Source organism: Oncorhynchus mykiss, chromosome 2 (genome assembly GCF_013265735.2).
Source record: "Oncorhynchus mykiss isolate Arlee chromosome 2, USDA_OmykA_1.1, whole genome shotgun sequence".
NCBI lineage: Eukaryota > Metazoa > Chordata > Actinopteri > Salmoniformes > Salmonidae > Oncorhynchus > Oncorhynchus mykiss.
In genome coordinates this window covers 20,673,324-20,697,760 of record NC_048566.1, presented here as the reverse complement: position 1 = coordinate 20,697,760, position 24,437 = coordinate 20,673,324, and the positions used below count along the sequence as shown (strand labels likewise).

Here is a 24,437-nt window from a genome sequence, read left to right as displayed (position 1 = left end):
TTAGGAGGACAAAGGTTGTAGACCATTGCTGAATATTTTAACCATACCACGTGGTTAAACTCTTAGACTATCGATACCAACAGAATAAGAACAAGTCTTTGATATGAATTACTAGTCTGCAGCTAGGAATTCGGTATCATTGAACGCGAAGAACGACAACCGCCAAAACATCCATTCTATAACGAATGTCACTCTGAACAATCCCCTCTAACCACAACCGAGAGAGCGAGGGAGAGAGACGGACAATTCTACAAAATAAATGAACTTTTCACCAGCGATCAAGACGACACACTGAGCGTAAATATATATATTGATTGCAATTGTTCCCGAATGAGTGAGCGTTCATGTGCAAAGGATTAGCATTTCAATTGTTATAATTATAACTTTGTAGTGACTTCTTAGTCGACCCCCACTTCCCCTTTTGTCTAACAAGCCGCCATGCCGGTTTAGCCCACTAGGGCACATTCTCCTATCATTTCTCGTAACCACATTTACCTTTGTTTGTTTATGCATTTCTGTGAATTACTTAGTTAGTAATAAATAAATGATTTAAGACAATTGATGTATGGATGACTCATAGTGAAGACTGGGTTCGTGCAGATTACGACGTTTGGAATGAGACTAACGTGAGGTAAAGTAAATAATTAATTAATTCGAAGACTAATTGATCAGATAAAATATCTGAAAAGTTATTTTAGGAAATTATAACTTTGTAATCTGAATATTTTTCCTTGGTGCCCCGACTTCCTAGTAATTACGGTTACATGATTAATCAGTCTAATCGCATAATAACTAATTACAGAGAATCTTTGATAAAAACTATCTTCAGTTAATGATAGTAAAGACACGACAGTGCAGTGGTGCGGTCCCCCTGAGAGGAAGATTAAGAAGAGGGCGAGGTGCTGCCCTGTCCCGTTGAACAACCCCTTGTCTGTCTGTCGGTTGCAGAGGGCCACCCAGGGCAGGAAGTGTGTGGTGTAAACGGGAGAAAGAGTGGATGAACACCATCTGGCAGTGTGAGGCCTGTCAGGTGGCCCTCTGTCTCATACCGGGCAGAAACTGCTTCAGGGCCTGGCACAAGACTCACAAGTGGAACGAGGAAGTCATCTTCAGTCTGTTTTCTTAAATGTTGTCAAATATGTGGGTCTGGAGCCTCAGCATGAGATGTTAGTGGTTTGTGGTCAAAAAGGCCCACTTTTGTTTTTGCAAAAAAAGGAAGTTTGAAAAGTTTGCTACATTTTCTTAAAAGCCTTTTTCCTCATGTTGTTTAAGTTGACATATTAAATACATTGTTAAAAAACAAATATGCCTCTTTCAAATGTGTGCACTTTGTACATTACTTTACAGTTCTTGTTCCTACAGCTAACCGTGGTCCAAACAGTATCTTTCAATGCTACTTACAAAGACAAGGGAACCCAAAAAACAACCATGCGCAGTGCCTTCAGAAAGTATTCATACCCCTCGACTTATTCCACATTTTGTTGTTACAGCCTGAATTCAACATGGAATAAATCATTTTCTCACCCATCTACACACAATACCACACAATGACGAAATGTGTTGTACTCCGTGATGTGTTGGATTTTCCCCAAACATAACACTTTGTATTCATGGCAAAGTTAATTTCGTTGCCACTTTTACTTTAGTGCCTTATTTCAAACAGAATGCATGTTTTGGAATATTTGTATTCTGTAATTGTTCGTATTGTGGAGTAACTACAATGTACATCCTCAGTTCTCCCAGACATTAAACTCTGTAACTGTTTTAAAGTCACCATTGGCCTCATGGTAAAATCCCTGAGTAGTTTCCTTCCTCTCTGGCACCTGAGTTAGGAAGCATCTTTGTAGGGACTGGGTGTATTGATACACCGTCCAAAGTGTAATAACTTAATCATGCTCAAAGGGATATTCAATGTCTGCATTTATTTTTAACCCATCTACCAATTGGGAAACCTCCCTGGTCTTTGTGGTTGAATCTCTGCTCGACTGAGGGACCTTACAGATACATGTGTGTGTGATACAGAGATGAGGTAGTCATTCAAAAGTCATGTTAAACACTATTGCATTATTATTTTTTATTGTTTTACTCCTTAACTTATTTAGGTCTGCCATAATAAAGGGGTTAAATACTTGTGGACAAGACATTTCAGCTTTTCATTTTTAATACATTTGTAAAAACCATTATCCCACTTTGACATTATGGGGTATTGTGTGTAGGCCAGTGACACGTCTCAATTTAATGCATTTAAAATTCAGGCTGTAACAACAAAATATGGAAAAAGTCAAGGGGTGTGAATATGTTCTGAAGGCACGGTTACATCAGACACAAGAAACCTTCGATAAATCATTTATTTTTATTTGAAATAATTCCAACTTTCCACTGATATATTAAACTAATATACAGCACTTTTGCAGTGCCTAAATAAAAATATCCAGATACTTAAACAAAAGTTCACCCTAAATTAATGAACTAGAACACACAGTATTTTTGTTATTTTCTCTTATGGACAATACAAAGCTACACTAACGAATCCATATATCAAAACACAGAAAAAGCAAACACTACTAAGGTTTTCCTGAGTGCCTCTCTAGTCCTCCATCCCTGGTCCCATAGGGCTGTGTGAACCAGACACAGTGCTGTAGCAGACCAGGCAGCCTGGTTGTATCAGGGGACTTATCCTCCAGAGGATGAGGCGGCTGTCCAGGAGCTGAAAGGCGGGATGGAAGTGGGGATCCTTCTCCCTCTTCCTCTCTTTCCTTCTACCTCTCCTCTCTTTTCCCTTCTCCTACCTCTCCCCCTTACTCTTTCTCCTCCCATGGTGGTGGTGGAGAGACAGAGGGGGTTATTGATCCCACTCAGAAGAGTTCAGGCATTAGTTCCACCAGGGTGAGTAGACTAGAGACAGACAGCGCTCTGTGAGCCACTAGTGGGGCCTACAAGTCAGGGCTGAGTGGAACTAGGATGTATCCTTCTGATATTGATCTCCTCTACATCAGTTTTATTGACTGAAGCACTGTCCTGTGCTTCAGTTCCAATGGGAAAGGCAGTGGCCTTGCCTTGCTGGAAGCCGGGGTGAGCACAGCCTAGTGTGTTATCCCAGCTGCTGTTCAACAACTTGTGGTGATGAGTTCTCCATGGTTGGCTGAGGTTGAGAGGTAATCACTCCTATCATCTACTGGCATCTGAGATGAGATGGCCCCTGACCACAGCCATCAGGCCCTGGGTTAGCATGATGGGACTACCAGTGGCTTGTGATCATGGTGTGTGTGTGGACTGGAGTTCTCGAAGGACCAGCTATTTGTCCACTACACTGTCCTCAGGTAGTCTTCCCTTCGCTATCTATTTCTAAATCTCTCCCAAAAGGTCAAAACATAATCTTTAGTAATTTCCCCATCATCTCTCCCTCGGTGTCTGAGAGTTGCAGTCTCGCTCATCTTTTCAAAATCATACATTTCAATGGAAACACAAACTAATATTAAGATGGGTGAAGTTCGCCTTGCAGGGCATCTCACACGCTCCTCAAACATAACCAGGGATGCTCAGCATTAGCGCAGTCTAGTTGGTATCTGGGCTGTTACTGTTAGCAAGAAATGTCTCTTGGCTTCAATGAGTCTTACAGGCAGCGCTGATGGTTCATCGTGTGGATGATTTTAAGAGTGTTTATGTTAGATACAGTGGTAGTTTGTGTGTGTGTGTGCTACAGTGGAAGTTTAGTTTGTCTCTGTGTGTGTGTGTGTGTGTGTGTGTGTGTGTGTGTGTGACAAAGGCAGTCTCTTCCTCAGTGCCCTGAGGGCATCTAGGCTCAGCGCAACTTGTGTTATCAATTCCAAACAGAACAGTGTGTCAAGTCTTTTAGTCCAGTTTGCCTTTGCTCCAAGTTTGGCTGTTTTCCCTGGGGACTATTCATTCCCCTGAACTAGGAGTGGCTGTATCCTCTATTCTCAGCATGAGAGACTTAAAAAGGAGAGAAAAAAGAAAAATGTTCCTCTTCATATTTTATTCTCCTTTTCATTCCTCTATCCTTGGGCTCATGACCTGCAGAGGGAGCATAGTGGAGGACGGTGGTTAGAATTACAACTATTATTCATTGTCTCTGAGGATTCTAGAACTGTTGTGTGAACTGACGTGAGCCGGAAATGATTAACACAACCTCGCACAGCTGCCTGTCTGTCTGTCAGAGCCGAACGTCCATAACCAGCTTTCTCAGGTTGGGTCTAGGAAGTATGACAACGTGAGACCAGGTAGTGTATTTGGCTCTGATGCCTGTGGGCAAAGTTTGCCATCTAGTGGTTATTGGTGGCATTACATAGCTATTCCAATTCATGACCACCAGTCAAGTCCACATCTATGACCCCCATCCCCTGTAGCGGTCACCATGGCCCCAATACATACCACAGTGTAGATAAGTACTTTAATCAACCAGCTTACTAACACAGTATAACAGAACCAGAATGGAGAGAGCAGTGAGGCTCACCTGTCTCGTCCCCAGCAGCCGGCCTGTTGTTCCTGTGCATCCAGCAGCAGTCTGCGACCCTCCTCGTAGTCATCCTGGTCCACACTGATCAGCAGCCGGACCCCCTCACTCCCCGCCGCCCTCCGCAGAGAGTCTGTGATGAACACCCCCTTCAGGGCCTCTAGCAGCGCTCCACTCAGATAGTCCCCCCAGAAGGCCTCCAGGTTGTCCAGCTCAGAGAACTTGATGTCGCAGATGATGGAGCCCAGGTCGCGGGCGCGCAGCACGGAGGTGGCACGACTGAACAGCTCAAACTGCCGCTCCAGGGGCTGCTGCTTGTCCGAGGAGACGCTGCCACGCAGAGCCGACTCATGCTCCCAGTATTCTGCTCGCACACGCAGACGAATGTCTGCAGGGAGGGGGAGGGTGAGGAGAGGAGATGGAGGGAGGTAGGGGAAGAGTGAAGGGAGGAAAGGGGACAGAGAGAGAGTGCAGAGGAATGGGTAGTAGAGGGAGGGTGGTGGAGGGGAAGATGGAGGGAGGTAGGGGAAGAGTGAAGGGAGGAAAGGGGACAGAGAGAGAGTGCAGAGGAATGGGTAGTAGAGGGAGGGTGGTGGAGAGGAAGATGTAGGGGATCAGAGAAGAGTGGTAGATGTAGAGTAGGAAACAGGTGGCAAAGAGGTGAAACAATCAAAAAGGGACAGAGGGAAATGGTGGAAGCAGGAGATTGAGCGGGGTGAGATATCATGTACACATGAGAGTGAAAACCAAATAGGAGGAGGGTGGGATCATTGAGTCAGAACAAAGGGAAGAGAGATGGAGGGACAAAAACACAAAAGAAAATGATGAGAAAACTTTTCAAATAAAGCCGTAATCACAGAATATTATCCGAAAAAAATGGTCAAGAACAGGCTATGGGAGGGTTGATAGACAAGTGCCAAAGTAAAGAATATTTAAGGGGAGCATACTACATTCAACAGGACTGTATCTGACATTAAACTAGTGATTAGAGTAGGATACCACATAGAAATACTTACTGGTGAAGGACACTGCTGTATCATTAACTAGTTGATAACAAAAGTCTGTCTTTAAGAGTGATACAGGTGAGGCAGAACTGAAGACAGCTGTGGAGCACAGAGGTGAATGTAATACCAACCAGGCCGTCTACCATCACTAACCTGACAGTGGGAACAAATATGACCTGTTCGTTCGGGTCCAGAAGAGCATCACTCAGGATTTACTGTATGACTAAACAGATCTATTTTTCACAACACCCACTAAAAAAAGCTGCTGTTGTAGTACTAGAGTGAAATCAGAGGATGACAAGCATATTCATCAGGGAAGAACACCACCACACCAATCTGTACAGTTCTAATAGTCCACTCCCCATCATTATTCACCCAGGAGATTTCAGCCAGGCACTGTAATCTACACAAAACCTCTACACACTGAAAGCTAGAGCTATAACTATGTAATCCATTTCTCTGAGTAATTACAAAGCTTGTTACACTGTACTTACAGTAATAATTAGTTATAGGTGGCACAAAACAGGCATAAATAAAATGCTATTTGTTGCAAGTGTTGTAGGATTTTGTTAGGTCACTAACACTGTAAACAGCCCTTGGGATGGATAGCAACCTTTCAGTGACATGTTTTTGTCCTGTTTCAGCAACAGGATAATTAGCGGTCATGCAGCAACAGCACAGTGAGAAGGGTCAGGAGATACATACTGTACTGAGCAAAGGCAAGCAGACCTCTGTCTCATCCTCCTCTACTGCCATTATTCACCAAGCGCCCAGCAGAACCAGCGTCCTTCCGACTTTGCTGCAACAAAAAATCCAAACCTTCCCAGTCCCACACTACCCCACCCTACCAGAGATGTGCATAGATTGGCAAACTTTGTTTGAGATACATTAGTTTCACGGCAACATGTTAGCACCAAGCTAAAAAATATATATTCAAATTAGAATATTCTTGTCAAATAATGTTTGTCGCCAACATGGAGGATAGTTTGTCAAACTGTATATCTGGATTTACCCCACCCACCTTGCCCTCCCCAACTTCATGTAACAGAAAATGGAGGAACGATAAAGAGTAGAACTGGATTTAAAAAGAGAGAGAGAAGGAATATGGAACAGAAAGGGCAGAAAGGATGGGGGGACCAGAGGTCCAAAAACTCACATTGAAAATTAGACCACAGTCTTATCTCTCAAAACACCTGTGGATGTGAATAAGAGGGAAAGCTATGTGTAGTACCATACACCGGGAACCGGGTACCTACACATACCTTGGTCTCTGAAGACATCGAGACAGGTTGGGGTAAAGGAGAAACTGACAAATAGTTGCTTCCTCTAACGAGGACACAAGAAATAGAACCAGACAATTTAAACTAGAATGTTGTACCAAATGAACCAGGGACATGACTGTGCCTTAGAATATGTGATTCATTTGAGTTCTTTGTCTCCATCCACATTATTGTTCAGGCCCATGGGGGACAGCCCCTGGAGGGGGCAGCTTTGGAAAATGCCAACATTAGAAATGCAAATGTTGAATTGATTATGAATTTCTTAACATTTGTAAGAGAGAAAACCAAACACTGGATCCTTCTTTCTTTGCTTCATAAGGTTGTAATGAGGAGGCTATACAAACACATACCACTTGGACCATCGGGGAGGTTAGACGGCAGGTAGCCTAGTAGTCAGAGCGTTGGACTAGTAACCCAAAGGTTGCCAGATTGAATCCTCGAGCTGACAAGGTAAAAATCGGTCGTTCTGTCCCTGAACAACAGGCCGTCATTGTAAATAAGAATCTGTTCTTAACTGACTTGCCTAGTTAAATAAAGGTAAAATAAAAAAAGACATCCTCAGGTTAGACAGATCTCCTACATTTACTGCCAACATTGAAAACATGCTCTGATGTACAACACAGTGTATCAAAAATGTATCTTAAGATCAACTGCAAGTAGATTTGTAGATAGCTAAAATGTGTTATATCACATCAGGCCAAATATGATAATCATGATCATATTTCATGAAGGTCAACTGTTAGTTTGCACACAAAGAAATCGGATACAGAAGGTGTTTGGAATTTTTTTTTTCTTCCAGGAGGCAAAGTTATGGTACAAGGAACATTTCTGTCTCTATTGATACAGCAGCTCTTAGGACATTTGTCAATGAGGTTGATAGAGAACAGTAAGACGCATACAGTCCCGAAAATAAGACTAAATCCACACAGCCCCATAATCTGACATGTTGTGAAAAAATAGTTGAAGGGTTGCCTTCCCTCATCACTACTCCAATGTCTCACCAACATCTCCACATTGTTACTCTGGGGAGATGTTTCTGCATGTAAAATCATGGACCATTTCAGGAAATACAGATACCTCTCGTCTAAATTGTCAATTTGGGGGCATTTCGTATCATAAAATACATAGTTTGTCCTTAAGGCAGTGTTTCCAAACTCGATCCAGGGGACCCTAAGGGGTGCACGTTTTGGTTTTTGACCAAGCACTATACAGCTGACACAAATAATCAATGCTTGATGATTAGTTGATTATTTGAATCAGCTGTGTAGTGCTAGGGCAGAAACCTACATGTGCACCCAGGGGGGGGGGGCCCCAGGACCCAGTTTGGGAAACCCTGCTCTAGGGGATACATTTATCTCTCCCTGCCAGCAGGGTGTCAAATCAGCTAAAACAGGATGTGCAGCTGACAAGGCACAGTACTGCTCTGAGAGGAAACTGAAAGTCAGCTTCAAGCTAATAACATCTGAAAGTTACCAGGACTGCATAATACCCCTGTCAATTGTCAATATGGTAAAACATGTCAGATAAATAATAAACTGAGTAAAACTGGAACAATTGTGCACTTTTGCAATGTACAAGTCTAGTGACATGGGTCATATACTGTGTGGGGACTGTGACGTCAACACCTACTACACAATGTCCCCATACTTCTAAATGACTGCTCCTTCCTACCTACTTGTGAAAAATGGACTTGCTGAGAGCACCAGGAAAGGAAGGCCCTTAAAAACAATGGGAACATAGTGATTTTGTTAAGGTTACAGAGTCCTTTACACTTCATCAGAGACAGATAGATCCATTTAGACAGAACATTAGGAGGCACAACTTTCATTTTCTCCCTTTAAAACAAGGAGTTGGTTAGATTCTCCATTCACCCCACAGAAAAGTACCCATTTACGAGGAGTCACTTGGTGCGAAGAGCTTCAACTCTTTATCGATCCGTTTTTCTGCTGAACGACAGACCAAGAGAGGGAGGGAGGGAGAGAGGGAGGGGTAGAGAGAGACAGGTAGAGAGACCTCTCTCTATTCCCCTTTGACCAAAGCTCTTTCTTTTTTTGGTTTGTGTGGTTTGAGCGTTTAGTGTTCGTTCTCTCCCTCTCAGTGTGTGTGAGAGGATGTTTTTTCCTGACACACGAGTCGGTCTGTTTTGAACTGCGAACATAGAGAAAGGAGAGAAAGAGAGAGAAAGAGACAAGCACAGTTGGATTGGATATCTGTCAATTTGGTTGTTTCTCAAGATCAAGCAGGCAAGCTTAACACTGGTTCAAAGGCAATCACTTGGAGTTTGAATTGTTTTTGATGTCTCCAAGTCCACTGTTTAACATTACGGCTTACGTGGACTGTTTTACGTCGCTTCTAAATCGTAAGTTACAGTTTGGCATAAGAAATTGTAACCACAAATAACTGAAATACTGTAACTGAAACGCTTGAACTGAGAAAAGGAACTGATTATGTGAAAACAAACTGACTGGTAAGATAGTAGAGGTAGTAATGGGTTTGGTCTGAATGCTGTGAGGCAGCATTGGACTGGACTGCCCCATCTATCTCTGCTCCCCACACTTGGAGCTCATTCAGGGGTCAGAGATGAGATACAGCATGCGGTTACACAGCCCTTAACACAACACTGTTGGGTCATTTTCCTCAGAACTGCTCGAGCAAAGGTTCCAGAGAAGCTGTCGGCGGCCATTTTATGTTCATATAAAGGATAGATTTCGAGTTCAGACTGACAAGAGGACTGAGATCAATGGATCTCTGAGACCAGTTTGACATTTTTAAATTGAGATTCCAGAATGGTTTTGGTCTCTTTTTGTTTTAGTAAACCAGAATCAGTTGGGTTGTTTGAATTCTGAGAAAGGTATTTGTGATCACTGACCAGAGGTATCTACTGAAGTTGATGCCACAAGAACCACTGGGACTCAGTTAAAAGGCTCCATTTTGATGGCTGCTTTAGAAGAGTAGTTTACCCCCAAACTAAAGTTAATCAGATGTTTTCAGTATGCATGTAGTGGGATATACACCAGACTAGACAGTGTGGAATATGCACTCAGTTATCACTTTTGAGGAAAACATCTGTCAAACTTTGGCTTTGAAGTGAACTACCCCTTTAAGAAAAAAATGTTCAGGTCAGTTTGAGCTTTGAGTCATTTGGAGAGTCAGAGCATGGTATTCAGAAGAGGGGTCAGGTTCAAGGTTGCATTACGCTGATTAAGAAACTTCTGGAATATTCTATGCATATTTCCGAGGACACTTTGGTCAGTTCTGTGAAACACTGAGGCCAACACCCCTCTTTAGAGTAATAGACACAAAAAAAAATCATGGAACATTCCAGAACACTTTGTGGAGAGCACACTTTTTTTCTGAATGGGGTAAGGAGGAACAGGATAGCTAGAATAATACACAGGCATTGAACACAGAGCAGAGTGGCAGCCCCCCCTCGTTCTGAGGGGGAGGGCCTCTTTACCTTGGGCATCGGGCCAGACTGACGAGAGAGAGAGCGACTGAGGTGAGCACACACTGCAGATCGTACGGACAGAGTGAAAGGCCAGACCAGACTTTTTTTTTTGTCCAGCCTTTCTCTCCGCTCTCTAGGTCCGCTCTCTAGGTTACTCGATCTGAGTCACAATCCTGAGTCAACCTGGTGGGGATCAAATGCGGAGTCAAGACAGCAACATGTTCAGAGGCAAAGCAACAACACTGTGTATGGTACATGGCTGGGACTGTGAGGGCAAGGCTACGGCAGGGGGCAAGGGGCAGGTATCCCTCTGTAGATTGATCACTGGGCACTTAGTGCAGTTGATTTAGAGAAGGCTGTTCTGATCGACGGGGACAAAATGGCACATTTGAAAGGGTTGCAGTGTTATGTTGGAGCACTACGAAGTCAGTGTAAAATCATAAGAAGAGACTTCATGGATTGTGAAAAGTTGTTGAAATCAGATCATGTTGATAAATAAGCAGTATCACTCATCAGTATGTGTCAGGCTGTGGGAGTGGCGGTGTCTGGGATAGCCACAGTATAAGGGGTTAGTTGGCTGTCAGGTAGGCTAGGTACAGCAACAGAACTGGAAGGGCTAAGGGCCTATTGACCTGGGCCCGGTTTCCTGATAGCGATTGAACTTAGGCTTACGAGTGTTTTAACGATGCATCTTTCCTATAACGGCCAAAGATGTAACATGTGTTTGCCATGTAGAGAGAACGGTCGCTAAGCGCGTCGTTGTGGCTTGTGTCGATACTGACAGGATCGAAAGAAAAGCAACGCTGCTCTCGGATCAGCTCTTTCTCCATTCAAATCTTACCTTAACATCCAAATTATTCCACAATACTGAAGACGGATCAGCTCCTAGAAGCTTATCACCTATGGCTTCCAATATTTAGGAGGCTGATTCTAATCCTTACCCTGTAATGCACTCAACCACTATATGGCACATTATTGCACACATTAGGCTGCACAGCATGAAATAAATACAGACAAATTACAGACTGTAGCCTACAAGTACAGTAGCCAAATAGAACTCAATGATTCAAAAAGCCATTTAGCCTACTGTATGTATATTTTAATGTACACATCTGTTTTAATTTCAAGCATATTTTTATACGCTGCTTGTTTGTATCAATTGCAAAGACATTGCCAACTTGTATTGGTTATCTGAAGTGATCAGTGGTCACAGAGGCGGAGAAGCCATGTGATTCTATGTTTAGCGGAGCTCTTCTGTGTGTAAAGTGACGCGGGAGGGCAAAAAAAAAGCATCTAACGACCCACTTAGCGGTTCTATGAGTGGTCTGAGACAGGCGTTAGATTACAAGTGTAACGTTAATAACAAAGGTTTTGGGAAACAGCTCTGAGATTTAATAAATGCCCCGACGAAGGTTCTAACAAACTTAGCTTTAAGATGCTTTTGGGAAACCGGACCCTGGTCTGGGAAGATGTCAGCAAGTGTGAGGCTATCAATTCAACTTATATGTTCAGTACACATTCAGAAATTCAGCGGGACTTTCTCTAAACTTTATGTTTGGGATCGGAGAAGACAGACAGTACTACCAACATTAGAGACAGGAGACCTACCAGGCAGGGTTCTTAAGAACAGGAGCTGAAAAAAACTGGGTAAGAGAGAGAGAGGGAGATACGTGGGGGGAGATGAAAAGTGAGAGAAGGAAAAGAAAAATGGAGAAAGGGATAGGAATCTCTCTTTTTGGAACACCAGCAGTAGTTATGTAGCCTGGATACCAGCCTGTTTGAGGTATCATTCCACTTGTTGTCATGCCAAATGAGTGACAAGGAGTGGCATGATCACACAAGCAGATCTGGGACCAGGCTAGTAGTTATGCTATATGTAGAAGAAAGACAAGCTCGGCTGACAAGCGTATAGCAGACGTATAAGTGAAAGACAGGTGGTTTACTGTCTTCTACACTCTAACTGTCCTTCCCCTGGGCCTCAGTCTGGACAACAGGCTAGTTATTACGAGGCAGCATTCCAACCATGTGGCAGCTATAGTATGTAGGTCTAAAGCATACATTTTCCCCACAAGTATTGTCACAAAAGAGCAAGACAGCGTAACATTATTTTTGCCTGCACAGAACAGACTAAATTGCTCTGTTTAATGAGTTTGTGGGTTGACGCAGAAACGTCCCATTGAAACATAACACACTTGTGAGTTTAAGGTTGAATGCCACATTGAAATGCCATGTCCTACTACTACACAAAGCCTGCTGTGCTGTGTGGAGCTCAGACAGAAACGCTGACTCACACTGCTGTGCATTGGGTGTGTGAATTCCTCTCAGGGTACATCTCAATAGCCTAAAGAGGCTTCCTTCCATTGTTTCCTCCCCTTTATCAGAATGGCCAGGATAGGTAAAAGTAATAAGGCTGGATGCTTATTTAGTTTGCGACAGTAGTGGGTAATGGTGAAGACAATGGCTGACATAGGCATAGTATATTTGATAGATGGAAGTTGTAGGCGAGCCAACCCAATTCCCCTCTGTGCTAAGGTCATCATGAAACAGAACAGATAGATTTCATTTCATTCCGTTTCAGGTTGTTGTCTTTTGCTTGGCCGTGCAAGCAGACTATCCTTGTGTGGACGTCTACAGAATCCCTCCATTGTGAGGATGTTAGTGTGGCAGGAAGCACACAATCAAAGACCCCGGGAGTGTGTAAAACGCTGTCTGAAACCCTGGTGATAATGATTGAGTGTGAGACAGTTTGACCACCACAGAGAGCATATGATGACCAGGTTGAGGGGTTAAGTCAGGTCAAACACAGCCAGTCAGTATGGGTTGTATTTACTGATGAGCGGTCACTCATTCACACATGCTCTGCTCTGACAGTATTGTTACAGCACACTCAGTCCAACATGCCTGCAGGATAGTATTGATCTCCCAGGAGGCCCATGCAAACCATTCTCAAACCAGCAAGGGTGGGACAGTCAACTTATGGTCAGGATATAAGCTGAGCAGAGGGAGCAAACTGAATTCGTTATCTTATGTGAGGACATGAACACGGCACTGGCTGGATTTAAGGTTGCTTGATATGGGTATTTTAAGTTTAAACTTACTGGTGAGACAAGGTGGTGACTGGGACATTCTGATATGGCAGAGATTTTTAGTATCATCACTGTTAAGGGCTGTTGGGGTGATGGTGCTTACAGCTTCTCATTAGAAGTGATATAGAAAATGGATGTAAGCCAGAGAGAGAGAGACTCAGACACATGTATAATGGCAAGAGAGGAACCCAGAGAGAGTGTGGTGAATGAGCAAGTGGGTTAAAGAGAGAGATGGAAAGAAAATAGAGAAAAAGAGATGGAAGGGAAACTAGAGAGAAAGAGAATGGCATGGAGGCGGGTCTTACCGCAGGTCACTTTCTCAGATATAGGTGGGGGAGGAGTTTCAGGGATGCCCGTTCTTCTCCTGTGGGCAGTGGGCTTGCTGGTCCAGCGGCGGCCTTTACCCCTCTTCTTCCGTAGGGGGGCGGGCGTTGGCCTGGCAGAGTCAACACCTATTGGACAGACACAAATCCAGCAATGCTTAACTGGTGCAAATCCAGACAATTTCAGAAACAGTCACTGACATTTCTTAGAGACAAGTTCAGGCATGCACAGATTGTACCGGAGTGTAGCTTACCCCCCCTCCATTGCTGTGTGGCGTGTTCGTCGTGTGATTCTGTCTGTGCACAGGGGTCAGTCAGTCCAGATGTGCACACCTGTTTTTTGTCCTCTGTCCCGTAGTCCACTCTGAAACGTTCTGGTGATACTGAGAGGTAGATTAAGGTCAGACACAGACACAGCAGAGTGTAGACAGACAGGCAGATAACACACAGCTGGGAGGAGTAGGCCTACAGGTGATTATGACAATATTGTCTCTATTACTGCATGTTGGCTTCCAGTTATGAACAGCACTCTGTTACAGTCCCTTACCTGTCCTCCTTTTCTTGCGGGACACCAAAGGCAGGAGGTCGTGTCGCGTCAGGACTCGTAGCAGCTGCAACAGGGGCTCCAGGTTACCCTCACTGAGGTACCCACGTCTCTCCAGCTCCAGCAGCAGTTCTAGCCCACTCTTGGGCTTGTGGCGGGCAGCGGTAGGGCAGGCCAAGGCAGGAACCTTGGGCTGTAACCGCCGCCAGGCCTCCAGGAGCACTGGGCTGGGGGAGACTCCTTTACTGGCCTCAGGGTCTTCCTCACCGGGCTCGCTGGTCCAGCCAGCTGGGTCCAAGGGGTGCCCTCCAGCCGGATAGGTCTCATCCAAGAGGAACGACAGCACCTCAACGTCTGTCTCTGTCAGTTGAGAACCGACAACTTCAAACATCTCGTGTAGAGAGAGCATCCCATAGTACGTCAGGCACTCAGTCTCGTCCCAGTACAGAGAGTCTCGGAGAGAGTACCTTGGACGACGCATGGTTGCCATTGTTAACAAGCTAGCTGGCTATCCTTTCCCAATGCACCTAGGCCATTGTGATAAGAATAAAGTTAATTAGACAATGTGGGTAGCAATGAAGTAACGACTCAAAATGTCAAACTAAACAACAGGACTGGCTAGGTTTATCAGTTTATCAAATAACAAGCCAGCCAGCAGCCACAACGCGAATGGACCACGAGATATTGACATGCACTGTTACAGGCTTTAAAATGCAACCAACTGTCTAATAATAACCGATTTAGCGGTGAACACAAAGCTACTTCGTTTTCGTTGTGGCTACGTTGGAGAGCTCGAGATCTCGCCGAGCCACCATACCTTGCAAGTACAAACTGTGTTGACAGTGCAACAAATTACGTTACGTAACAGACGTTCCACTGCTAGAAGAAAAAAAACTGCACTTCACATATAGATTGACAGCCCTTGAAAACGGTCAAAAATAGAGATGGTCCCTCATACATTGCTACATTTGTCTCGATTTGATAGTAAGCTAGATGGAAACATCAAAATAATTAGTTGCAGCTGGATGAACCATTTGGGTAGCTAGCTAGCTAACGTTAGCTACGAAATTATCGCTAGCTAGCAACAACAACAGCTGACTATACCATGAAGATGAATCAAGACGTTCAAATACACGTAAAGACTAAAAATGCGGTTATTCATTGTCAATATAATATTGTTAATCGTTGCAACAAGCTAAATAATATGTTATTTTGTGAAACTCACCTTCGTTGTTCGACGATGGTCAGTGTTGTCAACACAGCTGGGGTGTATTCATTAGTCAGGTTCGGTTCTAAAACGTTTTGTCTGTTGCAAAACGGAAACCGTTTACTCTCGGAAGCAAACAGAAAAAATGGAACAGAAACGGAACGAAGCGGGGAGGGACCTGCCTAAATGTGTCCAATATAAACTCTAGTTTTCGTTGCAAAACGTTTATCAACAGACAAAACGTTTTGCAACTAAATCAACTAATGAATACGCCTCGTCTCGCACGCAGAGCTGGCAGTAGAACAACAACAAGCAGTAACCAATCACTGCACTTATTTTTAGGACGTGTGGCGAGGAGACGAGGATGATGCTGTAGTCAGAGGCCTACTCATTCTATACATGAAGAACGCGAATGAGGCAGTATTGCAGATTCAAAACAGTATAGTGACCTATCAGATCATTTCCCCCAGAATATCTAATACATATCCTCTTATGTACATGTCGTTTTCACCATTTACTATGACCAGCACCGCTATGCTATTGCCACAAGAAATCACGCTCTATCGTGTATTAATGCTATTTTAACGGAGGATTTTAAGGCTACATATAAATGTGCTCTGTGCATGCGTGTGTCTATATGGCAATGCTGACTATATGAGCGCTGAGCTCCCACAGATCCATCCGGACATGATGCTGCAGGTCTCTTCTCCAGCTCTGAGAAGGGTTGGTCTCTCTGATGGTGGAGGCACACACTGTCTCCCCTCACATTCACAGCACTGGGCTCTTTCTACCTGGGAGAGTCCACAGAGATACATTGATTTTCTATACATCCAATGGCCATAATCTATGCGTATTATATCCTGTATTATTACAAGAGTAAAGATTGTCTTGGGGCCCAACCACCTTGCACCATAGATCTAACCCACCTCTGCGCATCTCCAATACAATGTCTCTCACCTGTTCCTCTGGACTGTCAATGACCACCAGATCTCCGCCCCCTGTTGAACACAGTCAACTCGACCGCTGCTCCAGCTCCTCCTCAGTGGAGAAGAAGTAACACCTGGAGGAGAAAATCTTCCAGCCCTTAAGACAAGGTGTGTGAGGTGAATGTACACAAACACACACACACACGCACACACATAAGAACACATTCATGCACGTTGCACACACACATGCACTAACATACAGAAACAAGCATACACAGACAATAACATATACATGCACATTTCACAAACACACACAATAACATATTCATGCACATTGCACACACACACAAACACGCAGTATATAGTGCATATAGATGTAGAAGGACAGATAAATCAAGACACTGCTGACCTTGGGTGATCTGGTCTCTGAGTGGACAGTGTCGGTCCACAGGCAGGAAGTTGACCAGCTCTGTAGGCATCTTCTGAAGGGAATTCCTTTCCCTCACCGTGACAACAAAGTCTCTGTTCAAAATCGCCTCAGTTTCAAAGAGACTTATGAGATCTAACTGAAGTTGGTTTTTAGTCTCTGCGACCCTCACATGCTCTCACCTCAACTGGTCATAACGCTTTGATCACACCAACAGTGTCTTTGTGCAAAATGTTATGCAGCATCATCTGGATATGTTTGCAACAAAATTCAACATTTACCTTCTGCTACCATTTCTGTCGAGCCATCGAGGCATACAGTTTGATCATTCCAACGTATGCACCACACAGAACGCACTGCAACTGCCTCTGCAATGCTGGAAGGCAAAAGTAGCATTCCATTGGAAATGAATGTACTTCTGGTGTACCAAAATGCAATGACGCTGTCGGTGTGATCGAGACGTTAAGCTGCACTGATGTTCAGGTGTTGTCTCTGTGACCATTCCCTGGTTCAGGTGAGATCTTTTATCTCTCTCTGTAGTTGGTTTTTAGATACTGTTGGTTTTTAGATGCTGTCAGGTCTATGTAGTTTCTTTTTTTACAATTGGTTGTTGGATGTCAGTAGGCCTTCATACTCTCTTTCTAATTCGTTATGAGAAGCAGCAAGATCTCTGTGTTGCCTCTCTGACTGGTCCTTGGTTGCGACAAGTTACATGTAGTCTCTCTCCAGTTGGTCCTCAACCACAGCCACATAGCTGTTAATTTTCTGTAGCTCAGCTTGAGTTGAAGTCAAAGCATCATTTTGGATCCAGACCTGGTTCTTGGATGCGAGGACGGTGTCGTAGTTGTCCCTCATGACCTGAAATTATGCCTTCAGTCAGGTGCAACTGAGAGAAGCTGTGTAATCTGGTGAGATGGACACAAAGTGTGAGTGTTAACAATTAGAGTATAGTATACCGTCTTAGTATATGCTGCCTTTAAGGTTATAGTGTGGCACAGAGCCATGTATTTAGATTTTCTAAATACATGGCTCTGGAGTGGCCAAGGTCCATAAGGATGTGATGAAGAATATGCCTATTGTGTACTCTTGTAATCATAGACCTGAGATGGTTAGGATTGATAAAAGCAGTATCCAGGGGCTTGAGGCGTCACTACAGACCCGGGTTCGATCGGGAATCCCATAGGGTGGCGCACAATTGCCCCAGTGTCATCCGGGTTGGGAGAGGGTTTGACCAGGGGGCTTTACTTGGCTCATCACGCTCTAGAGACTCCTTGTGGCGGGCCGGGCGGTTGTAGGCTGACTTCGGTCGTCAGTTGAACAGTGTTTCCTCAGACACATGGGTGCAGGTGGCTTCCGGGTTAAGCGGGCAGGTGTTAAAAAGCGCGGTTTGGCGGGTCATGTTTCGGAGGATGTATGACTCGACCTTCGCTTCTCCCGGGCCTGTTGGGGAGTTACAGCGATGAGACAAAATCGTAATTGGATCGCAATTGGATATCACAAAATTGGGGAGAAAAAAGGGTGTACATTTAAAAAAAATAAAAAAAGAATAATGCATTATCCAGGGGCAACACTGACCTATTCAAATAAGAATCATTATACAGGTCATTGTTTGAAAAATCAAGGTAGTCTAGCTGTTAAGTGGGTTGGTCCAGTACCCAAAAGGTTGTTGGTTCGAATCCTCGAGCCGGCAAGGTGGAAAAAGCTGCTGTTCTGCCCTTGAGCAAGGCAATTAACCCCCAACAACTGCTCCCCCTTACAAAAAATTACTGCGGTTTTGAAAGTGCAGAAAGTGCAGTTCACTGTGGTATTTTGGATGCAGAATAACTGAACTGTAGTTATACAGCACTCTAACTGCAATTACACTGCTACATTTCTGCAGTAAAAATAAAGCTGTTGTTTTGGACGCAGTACTGCACTCTGACTGCAGTCTTTTTCTGAAAAATTCAGTTGAGAATGTAAACATGATATTTTCGAGGACGGGTGAAATAATGGATGTTGAAATGAAAAACCAAACAATTGAAAGCAAAATGTATAGAATTGTAAACAAAGACATGAAAAGCAAAAGCCAAATCATTTGTTATAGAGTTTTGCTCTCGCTTTAAAATTACTTGCTTACAAGTTGAGAGCAAAACTCTACGAGAAATGATAAAAAATATATATATGAAAACGAATGCAAAAATAATTTCCGGTTAAACTTTCCCAGCAACCAATGCAATTGAATACATTTTGCCTACGCTCTTGCCTGCATTAACTACCTTTTGGTTACGCTACTCGTATCTTTGCTTTCGATGTCTGTTTCTTTGCTTTCACTGCCAGTCTTTTCGATTGCGAGTTTTGGCATTATTTTCCGTGAAGGGTGTAAACAATGAGTCTCCATTGGTCCGCTAGTTTTGGAGTGACGGTTGTGACTGTCACCACGGATAAATCCACTATAATTGAACATTTCAATAAGCATTTTTCTACGGCTGGCTATGCTTTCAACCTGGCTACCCCTACCCCGGTCAACTGCCCTGTACCCCTCACAGCAACTCGCCCAATCCTTTCCCATTTCTCCTTCTCCCAAATCCAGTCAGCTGATGTTCTGAAAGAGCTGCAAAATCTGGACCCCTAAAAATCAGCCGGGCTAGACAATCTGGACCCTTTCTTTCTAAAATGATCTGCCGAAATTGTTGCAACCCCTATTACTAGCCTGGTCAACCTCTCTTTCGTGTCGTCTGAGATTCCCAAAGATTGGAAAGCAGCTGCGGTTATCCCCCTCTTCAAAGGGAGGGACACTCTAGACCCAAACTCCTACAGACCTATATCTATCCTACCCTGCCTTTCTAAGGTCTTCGAAAGCCAAGTCAACAAACAGATTACCGACCATTTCGAATCCCACCGCACCTTCTCCGCTATGCAATCTGGTTTCAGAGCTGGTCATGGGTGCACCTCAGCCACGCTCAAGGTCCTAAATGATATCTTAACCGCCATCGATAAGAAACAATACTGTGCAGCCGTATTCATTGACCTGGCCAAGGCTTTCGACTCTGTCAATCACCACATCCTCATCGGCAGACTCGATAGGCTTGGTTTCTCAAATGATTGCCTCGCCTGATTCACCAACTACTTCTCTGATAGAGTTCGGAGGGGCTGTTCTCCGGTCCTCTGGCAGTCTCTATGGGGGTGCCACAGGGTTCAATTCTTGGGCCGACTCTCTTCTCTGTGTACATCAATGATGTCGCTCCTGCTGCTGGTGAGTCTCTGATCCACCTCTACGCAGACGACACCATTCTGTATACTTCTGGCCCTTCTTTGGACACTGTGTTAACAACCCTCCAGGTGAGCTTCAATGCCATACAACTCTCCTTCCGTGGCCTCCAACTGCTCTTAAATACAAGTAAACGAAATGCATGCTCTTCAACCGATTGCTGCCTGCACCTGCCCGCCTGTCCAGCATCACTACTCTGGACGGTTCTGACTGAATACCTAGGTGTCTGATTAGACTGTAAACTCTCCTTCCAGACTCACATCAAACATCTCCAATCCAAAGTTAAATGTAGATGTTAAAACTGACCATCCTACCGATCCTCGATTTCGGCGATGTCATTTACAAAATAGCCTCTCATACCCTACTCAATAAATTGGTTGCAGTCTATCACAGTACCAACCATATTGTCACCAAAGCCCCATATACTACCCACCACTGCGACCTGTACACTCTCGTTGGCTGGCCCTCGCTTCATACTCGTCGCCAAACCCACTGGCTCCAGGTCATCTACAAGACCCTACTAGGTAAAGTCCCCCCTTATCTCAGCTCGCTGGTCACCATAGCAGCACCCACCTGTAGCACGCGTTCCAGCAGGTATATCTCTCTGGTCACCCCCAAAACCAATTCTTCCTTTGGCCGCCTCTCCTTCCAGTTCTCTGCTGCCAATGATTGGAACGAACTACAAAAATCTCTGAAACTGGAAACACTTATCTCCCTCACTAGCTTTAAGCACCAGCTGTCAGAGCAGCTCACAGATTACTGCACCTGTACATAGCCCATCTATAATTTAGCCCAAACAACTACCACTTCCCCTACTGTATTTATTTATTTTGCTCCTTCGCACCCCATTATTTTTATTTCTACTTTGCACATTCTTCCACTGCAAATCTAATATTCCAGTGTTTTACTTGCTATATTGTATTTACTTCGCCACCATGGCCTTTTTTTTGCCTTTACCTCCCTTATCTCACCTAATTTGCTCACATCATATATAGACTTATTTTTCTACTGTATTATTTACTGTATGTTTGTTTTAACTCTGTAACTCTGTATGTGTCGAACTGCTTTGCTTTATCCTGGCCAGGTCGCAGTTGTAAATGAGAACTTGTTCTCAACTTTCCTACCTGGTTAAATAAAAATAAAAAATGGAGACTCATTGTTTATGTCTTCCTCTAAAACACGCCCTTCACGTAAAAAATAATGCCAAAACTCGCAATCGAAAAGACTGTCAGTGAAAGCAAAGAAACAGACATCGAAAGCAAAGATACGAGTTAGCGTAACCAAAACGTAGTCCGTGTAGGCAAGAGCGTAGGCAAAATGTATTCAATACAATTGGTTGCTGGGAAAGTTTAACAGAAAACGATTTTTGCATTCGTTTTCAAATATATATATATTTTTTTTGTATAATTTGTCATAGAGTTTTGCTCTCGCTTTAAAATTATTTGCTTACACGTTTTGGGGTTTTGCTTTTGATGTCGGATTTTTGTTTACAATGATATACATTTTGCTTTCAATTGTTTGTTTTTTGATTTCAACGTCCATTATTTCACCCGTCCTCGAAAATATGTTTACATTCTCAACTTTATGTTTAATGTTCACGATTTATTTTATTTTTAATTCAATACATATGGCGTGACATTGACCCCATACAACTGACTGACTATGTTTCCTGTTCCAAAAGGACAACAATTTGAAGCACCGAAGTCGCATTCCGTTCCAGCAGGTGGCGATAGTGCAAAATGTGTTTGCCGCCGTGCTCAAAGGAACGCCCTCCTTTGTTAACCGCATACAGTGTCTACGCTATGTTGTTGTAAATGTTCCTGTCATTATCCGTTAGCAAGCTGACACAACTTTTTTCCTCAAAAAAATGTCTAATATACAGTTATTGAGAGTGTTTCTCAGCCAGAGATTGACAATGGCAGCTGAGGAGATATTCGGCGTCATTGAAGAAACGATAGCAGAGTACCAGGAAGAGAACAGCCGTCTGCGTAGCATGCTCGATGTAGTTATTAAACCAGATATACTATTACACAGAATAGGTGTGTGACTGAGGCTGCTTGCTGTTATATTTTAAACGTTCTTTGCATATGTCAAGTGATCAATGTCATGATTTATCGACAAATGACAATGTAGCTAGCAAGCTATGTTAGTATCTATCTAAATACCTAGCTAGCTGTCTAACTAGAATACTATTCATGTCAACATTTTAGATGTTTTATTTAATTCTCTATCCTTCCCTCCAGACATCCAACAGTCCACCCACCACCCTGTATCTGAAAAGGAGGTTCTCCCTGAGCAGCAACACTGTGAGCAGGAGTGGAGCCCCAGGCTGGGGCAGGAAGACCCACATTACATACAGATAAAAGAGGAACCGGAGGAACTAGAGTCATCTTTGAAAAATGACTACAACCACCAGGACCTGACTCAGTCCTCACTTCTTTATGAAACCCAAAGTGAAGACTACGAAGAGACGTACTGTCTTCCCAGCACCTCAACTGCACAGAGGAACTACTCCCTACCCAGCACCTTAACTGAACAGAACATGATACAGATCAAATCAGAACTTGATGCAGAAGACAATGGAGTATCAGAACCATCCCGTGAGCCTCAGCCCCTATTTGCAGAAAATCTAGAGTCTTCTGCAGCTCAGAGTAAAAACATGAAATGTGTCAAAGGGGTAGAGAGTAGACCTCTGTCAGGTTCAAAGCCACTTAAACCCAAGAGATCACCATCAAAGAGATTACAGACAGTAAGAAAACAAAGTGCCTATATCCACTGTAAATTTTGTGGAATGTATTTCTCTTACTTAGCTTCTTTAGTGAATCATGCAAGAAAGCATGCACAGGACAAAGAATGTCTATGTGGTGTGTGTGGAATACACTTAGAGTCCACAGAAAGTATGTTAGATCATCTAGAAACCCACGTTGGAGCTAGAGTTTGTCATGTTTGTGGTACATTTTTCCCTGGGAGTGCTGAGCTGAATGATCATATGAAGGTTCACCCAGGGGAGAAATCGTTTCGCTGTCCTGATTGTGGCAAGTGTTTCAGAAAAAATCCAGATCTCACAGCGCACAAGAGGATTCATACAGGGGAGAGACCGTACCGCTGCCAGTTTTGTGGCAAAGGATTCAGTCAGAGTGGAAACCTGGCTGTGCATATGAAGAGCCACTCTGGGGAGAAACCGCATTGCTGCCCTGTTTGTGGGAAATGTTTCAGCAGTAAATCTTATATGAACACACACATGAAGATTCACACAGGGGAGAGGCCATTTTGCTGTCGTGTATGCGGAAAATGTTTCATAAGAAACCCTGATCTGACAGTCCACATGAGGACTCATACAGGGGTGAAACCATATAAGTGCCAGTATTGTGGCCAAGGATTCAAGCAGAATTATCACCGGAAACTACACATGAAGATCCACATGGGAAAAACCATATCATTGCCATCTTTGTGACATGTATTTCAGCACTAGCACCCAGTCAACCGGGCTTGAGATTTCACATGGAAGAGAAGGTGTCACTGCCATGACTGGCAGAGGCTTTGCATAGACTGGAAGTTTGGGAGGACATATAATGACAATGCACAGAATACTTTAGTGTAGAAAATACTGACTGTAGACCTGGTTTGTGATACATGTTTCACTCAGCCGCTTTATTGAGGAAATATGTTACTCGCAGTGACTATTAATGTGGTTGTTTTACCTGTTTTGAAATCACTAATTGTAAGTTGCTCTGGGTAAGAGTGTCAACTAAATGACCAAAATGTAAATGCAGGAAGTCCAATTGACACAGGACAGAATCCATATAATTGTTTTATGAAAAACATACATAATGCAATGATTGCTGCTAAATGCTTAAAATGGATGAACTCCCCTAGAAGATACGAGAAGAACATTCACAAGAGGGAGAAAACATAATGACAACCCGACAAAAAACCTCATGACAACGTGACAGTCGTCCCGTGTAGGCAGAGTCTTTCAGACAATACAAGAAGTGCATTAAAACATCTAATTCCCTAAATCTGCCGTCATTCTTTATTTCTATGAAATATATCCCTCTTCTTTCTTTAATTAATTGCAGACATGAGAATGTTGGATTAGTGATAGCATTATGGTGTATTCTATTTTTTGTGTACTTTTGTGATCAAGGGAGGAAATGATTGATCTAAACTTCAGATTTGCACCAGTAGTGCTGGAGCAGTGCCACCAGCTCTGCAGTCTTTCACATTTAGTTCTATTTGCAGGATTAGAATATAAATGTACAGACACTGGAGGAACAACAATAGATTGGGATATACTTATTCAATCTGATTAATGACGAGAGATTCATTAATTTTGCTCAGTAGTCAGTGTCCTCTTCTCAAAGGCAGAATAGACTCTGGTGCAAACTGCAGGAGCTTCACGACCTGCGCCTTCCGCTCCAGCAGGGGACGACAGTGCAAAATGTATTATGTCGTGCACGCACAAAGACTA

The 24,437-nt window shown here is 43.6% G+C and overlaps 2 protein-coding genes across 7 annotated transcripts; one reads left to right on the top strand and one right to left on the bottom strand.

The window, feature by feature from the left end:
• Positions 1-2,330: 2,330 nt before the first annotated feature.
• On the bottom strand, positions 2,331-17,920 carry LOC110537492 (DNA-binding death effector domain-containing protein 2). 5 transcript variants are annotated; one of them, XR_002475635.2, is made up of 9 exons: positions 16,702-17,920; positions 16,324-16,426; positions 15,385-16,157; positions 14,163-14,686; positions 13,870-13,998; positions 13,598-13,744; positions 4,475-4,862; positions 4,151-4,263; positions 2,331-4,035 (listed from the first exon to the last, which is right to left on the bottom strand). XR_002475635.2 is itself a non-coding variant. In XM_036941462.1 (9 exons), the coding sequence occupies exons 4-8, from the start codon at positions 14,647-14,649 to the stop codon at positions 4,175-4,177; spliced, it is 1,191 nt and encodes a 396-aa protein (XP_036797357.1). In that variant the 5' UTR covers positions 14,650-14,686; positions 15,385-16,157; positions 16,324-16,426; positions 16,702-17,920; the 3' UTR covers positions 2,331-4,035; positions 4,151-4,174. The 5 variants fall into 5 exon arrangements, 2 of the variants coding, with proteins under 2 accessions (XP_036797357.1, XP_021479253.1); XM_036941462.1 differs by having other exon boundaries at positions 4,151-4,214; XR_002475636.2 differs by lacking the exon at positions 16,702-17,920 and having other exon boundaries at positions 16,324-16,493.
• On the top strand, positions 8,906-23,985 carry LOC110537483 (oocyte zinc finger protein XlCOF6.1). 2 transcript variants are annotated; one of them, XM_036941455.1, is made up of 2 exons: positions 8,906-9,117; positions 22,210-23,985. In XM_036941455.1, exons 1-2 carry the CDS (start codon positions 9,054-9,056, stop codon positions 23,418-23,420), a joined length of 1,275 nt encoding a protein of 424 aa, XP_036797350.1. In that variant the 5' UTR covers positions 8,906-9,053; the 3' UTR covers positions 23,421-23,985. The 2 variants fall into 2 exon arrangements, with proteins under 2 accessions (XP_036797350.1, XP_021479233.1); XM_021623558.2 differs by lacking the exon at positions 8,906-9,117 and adding an exon at positions 21,729-22,005.
• Positions 23,986-24,437: the final 452 nt, after the last annotated feature.

Coding starts and splice junctions, on each gene's coding strand:
- LOC110537492 (XM_036941462.1), bottom strand. CDS start 14,649: ATGGCAACCATGCGTCGTCCAAGGTACTCTCTCCGAGACTCTCTGTAC. Junction 13,999..14,162: donor CCGCAAGAAAAGGAGGACAG/GTAAGGGACTGT, acceptor TCTACCTCTCAG/TATCACCAGAACGTTTCAGA. Junction 4,863..13,597: donor ATCTGAGAAAGTGACCTGCG/GTAAGACCCGCC, acceptor CCCTCCCTGCAG/ACATTCGTCTGCGTGTGCGA.
- LOC110537483 (XM_021623558.2), top strand. CDS start 21,834: ATGTCTAATATACAGTTATTGAGAGTGTTTCTCAGCCAGAGATTGACA. Junction 22,006..22,209: donor TATACTATTACACAGAATAG/GTGTGTGACTGA, acceptor CCTTCCCTCCAG/ACATCCAACAGTCCACCCAC.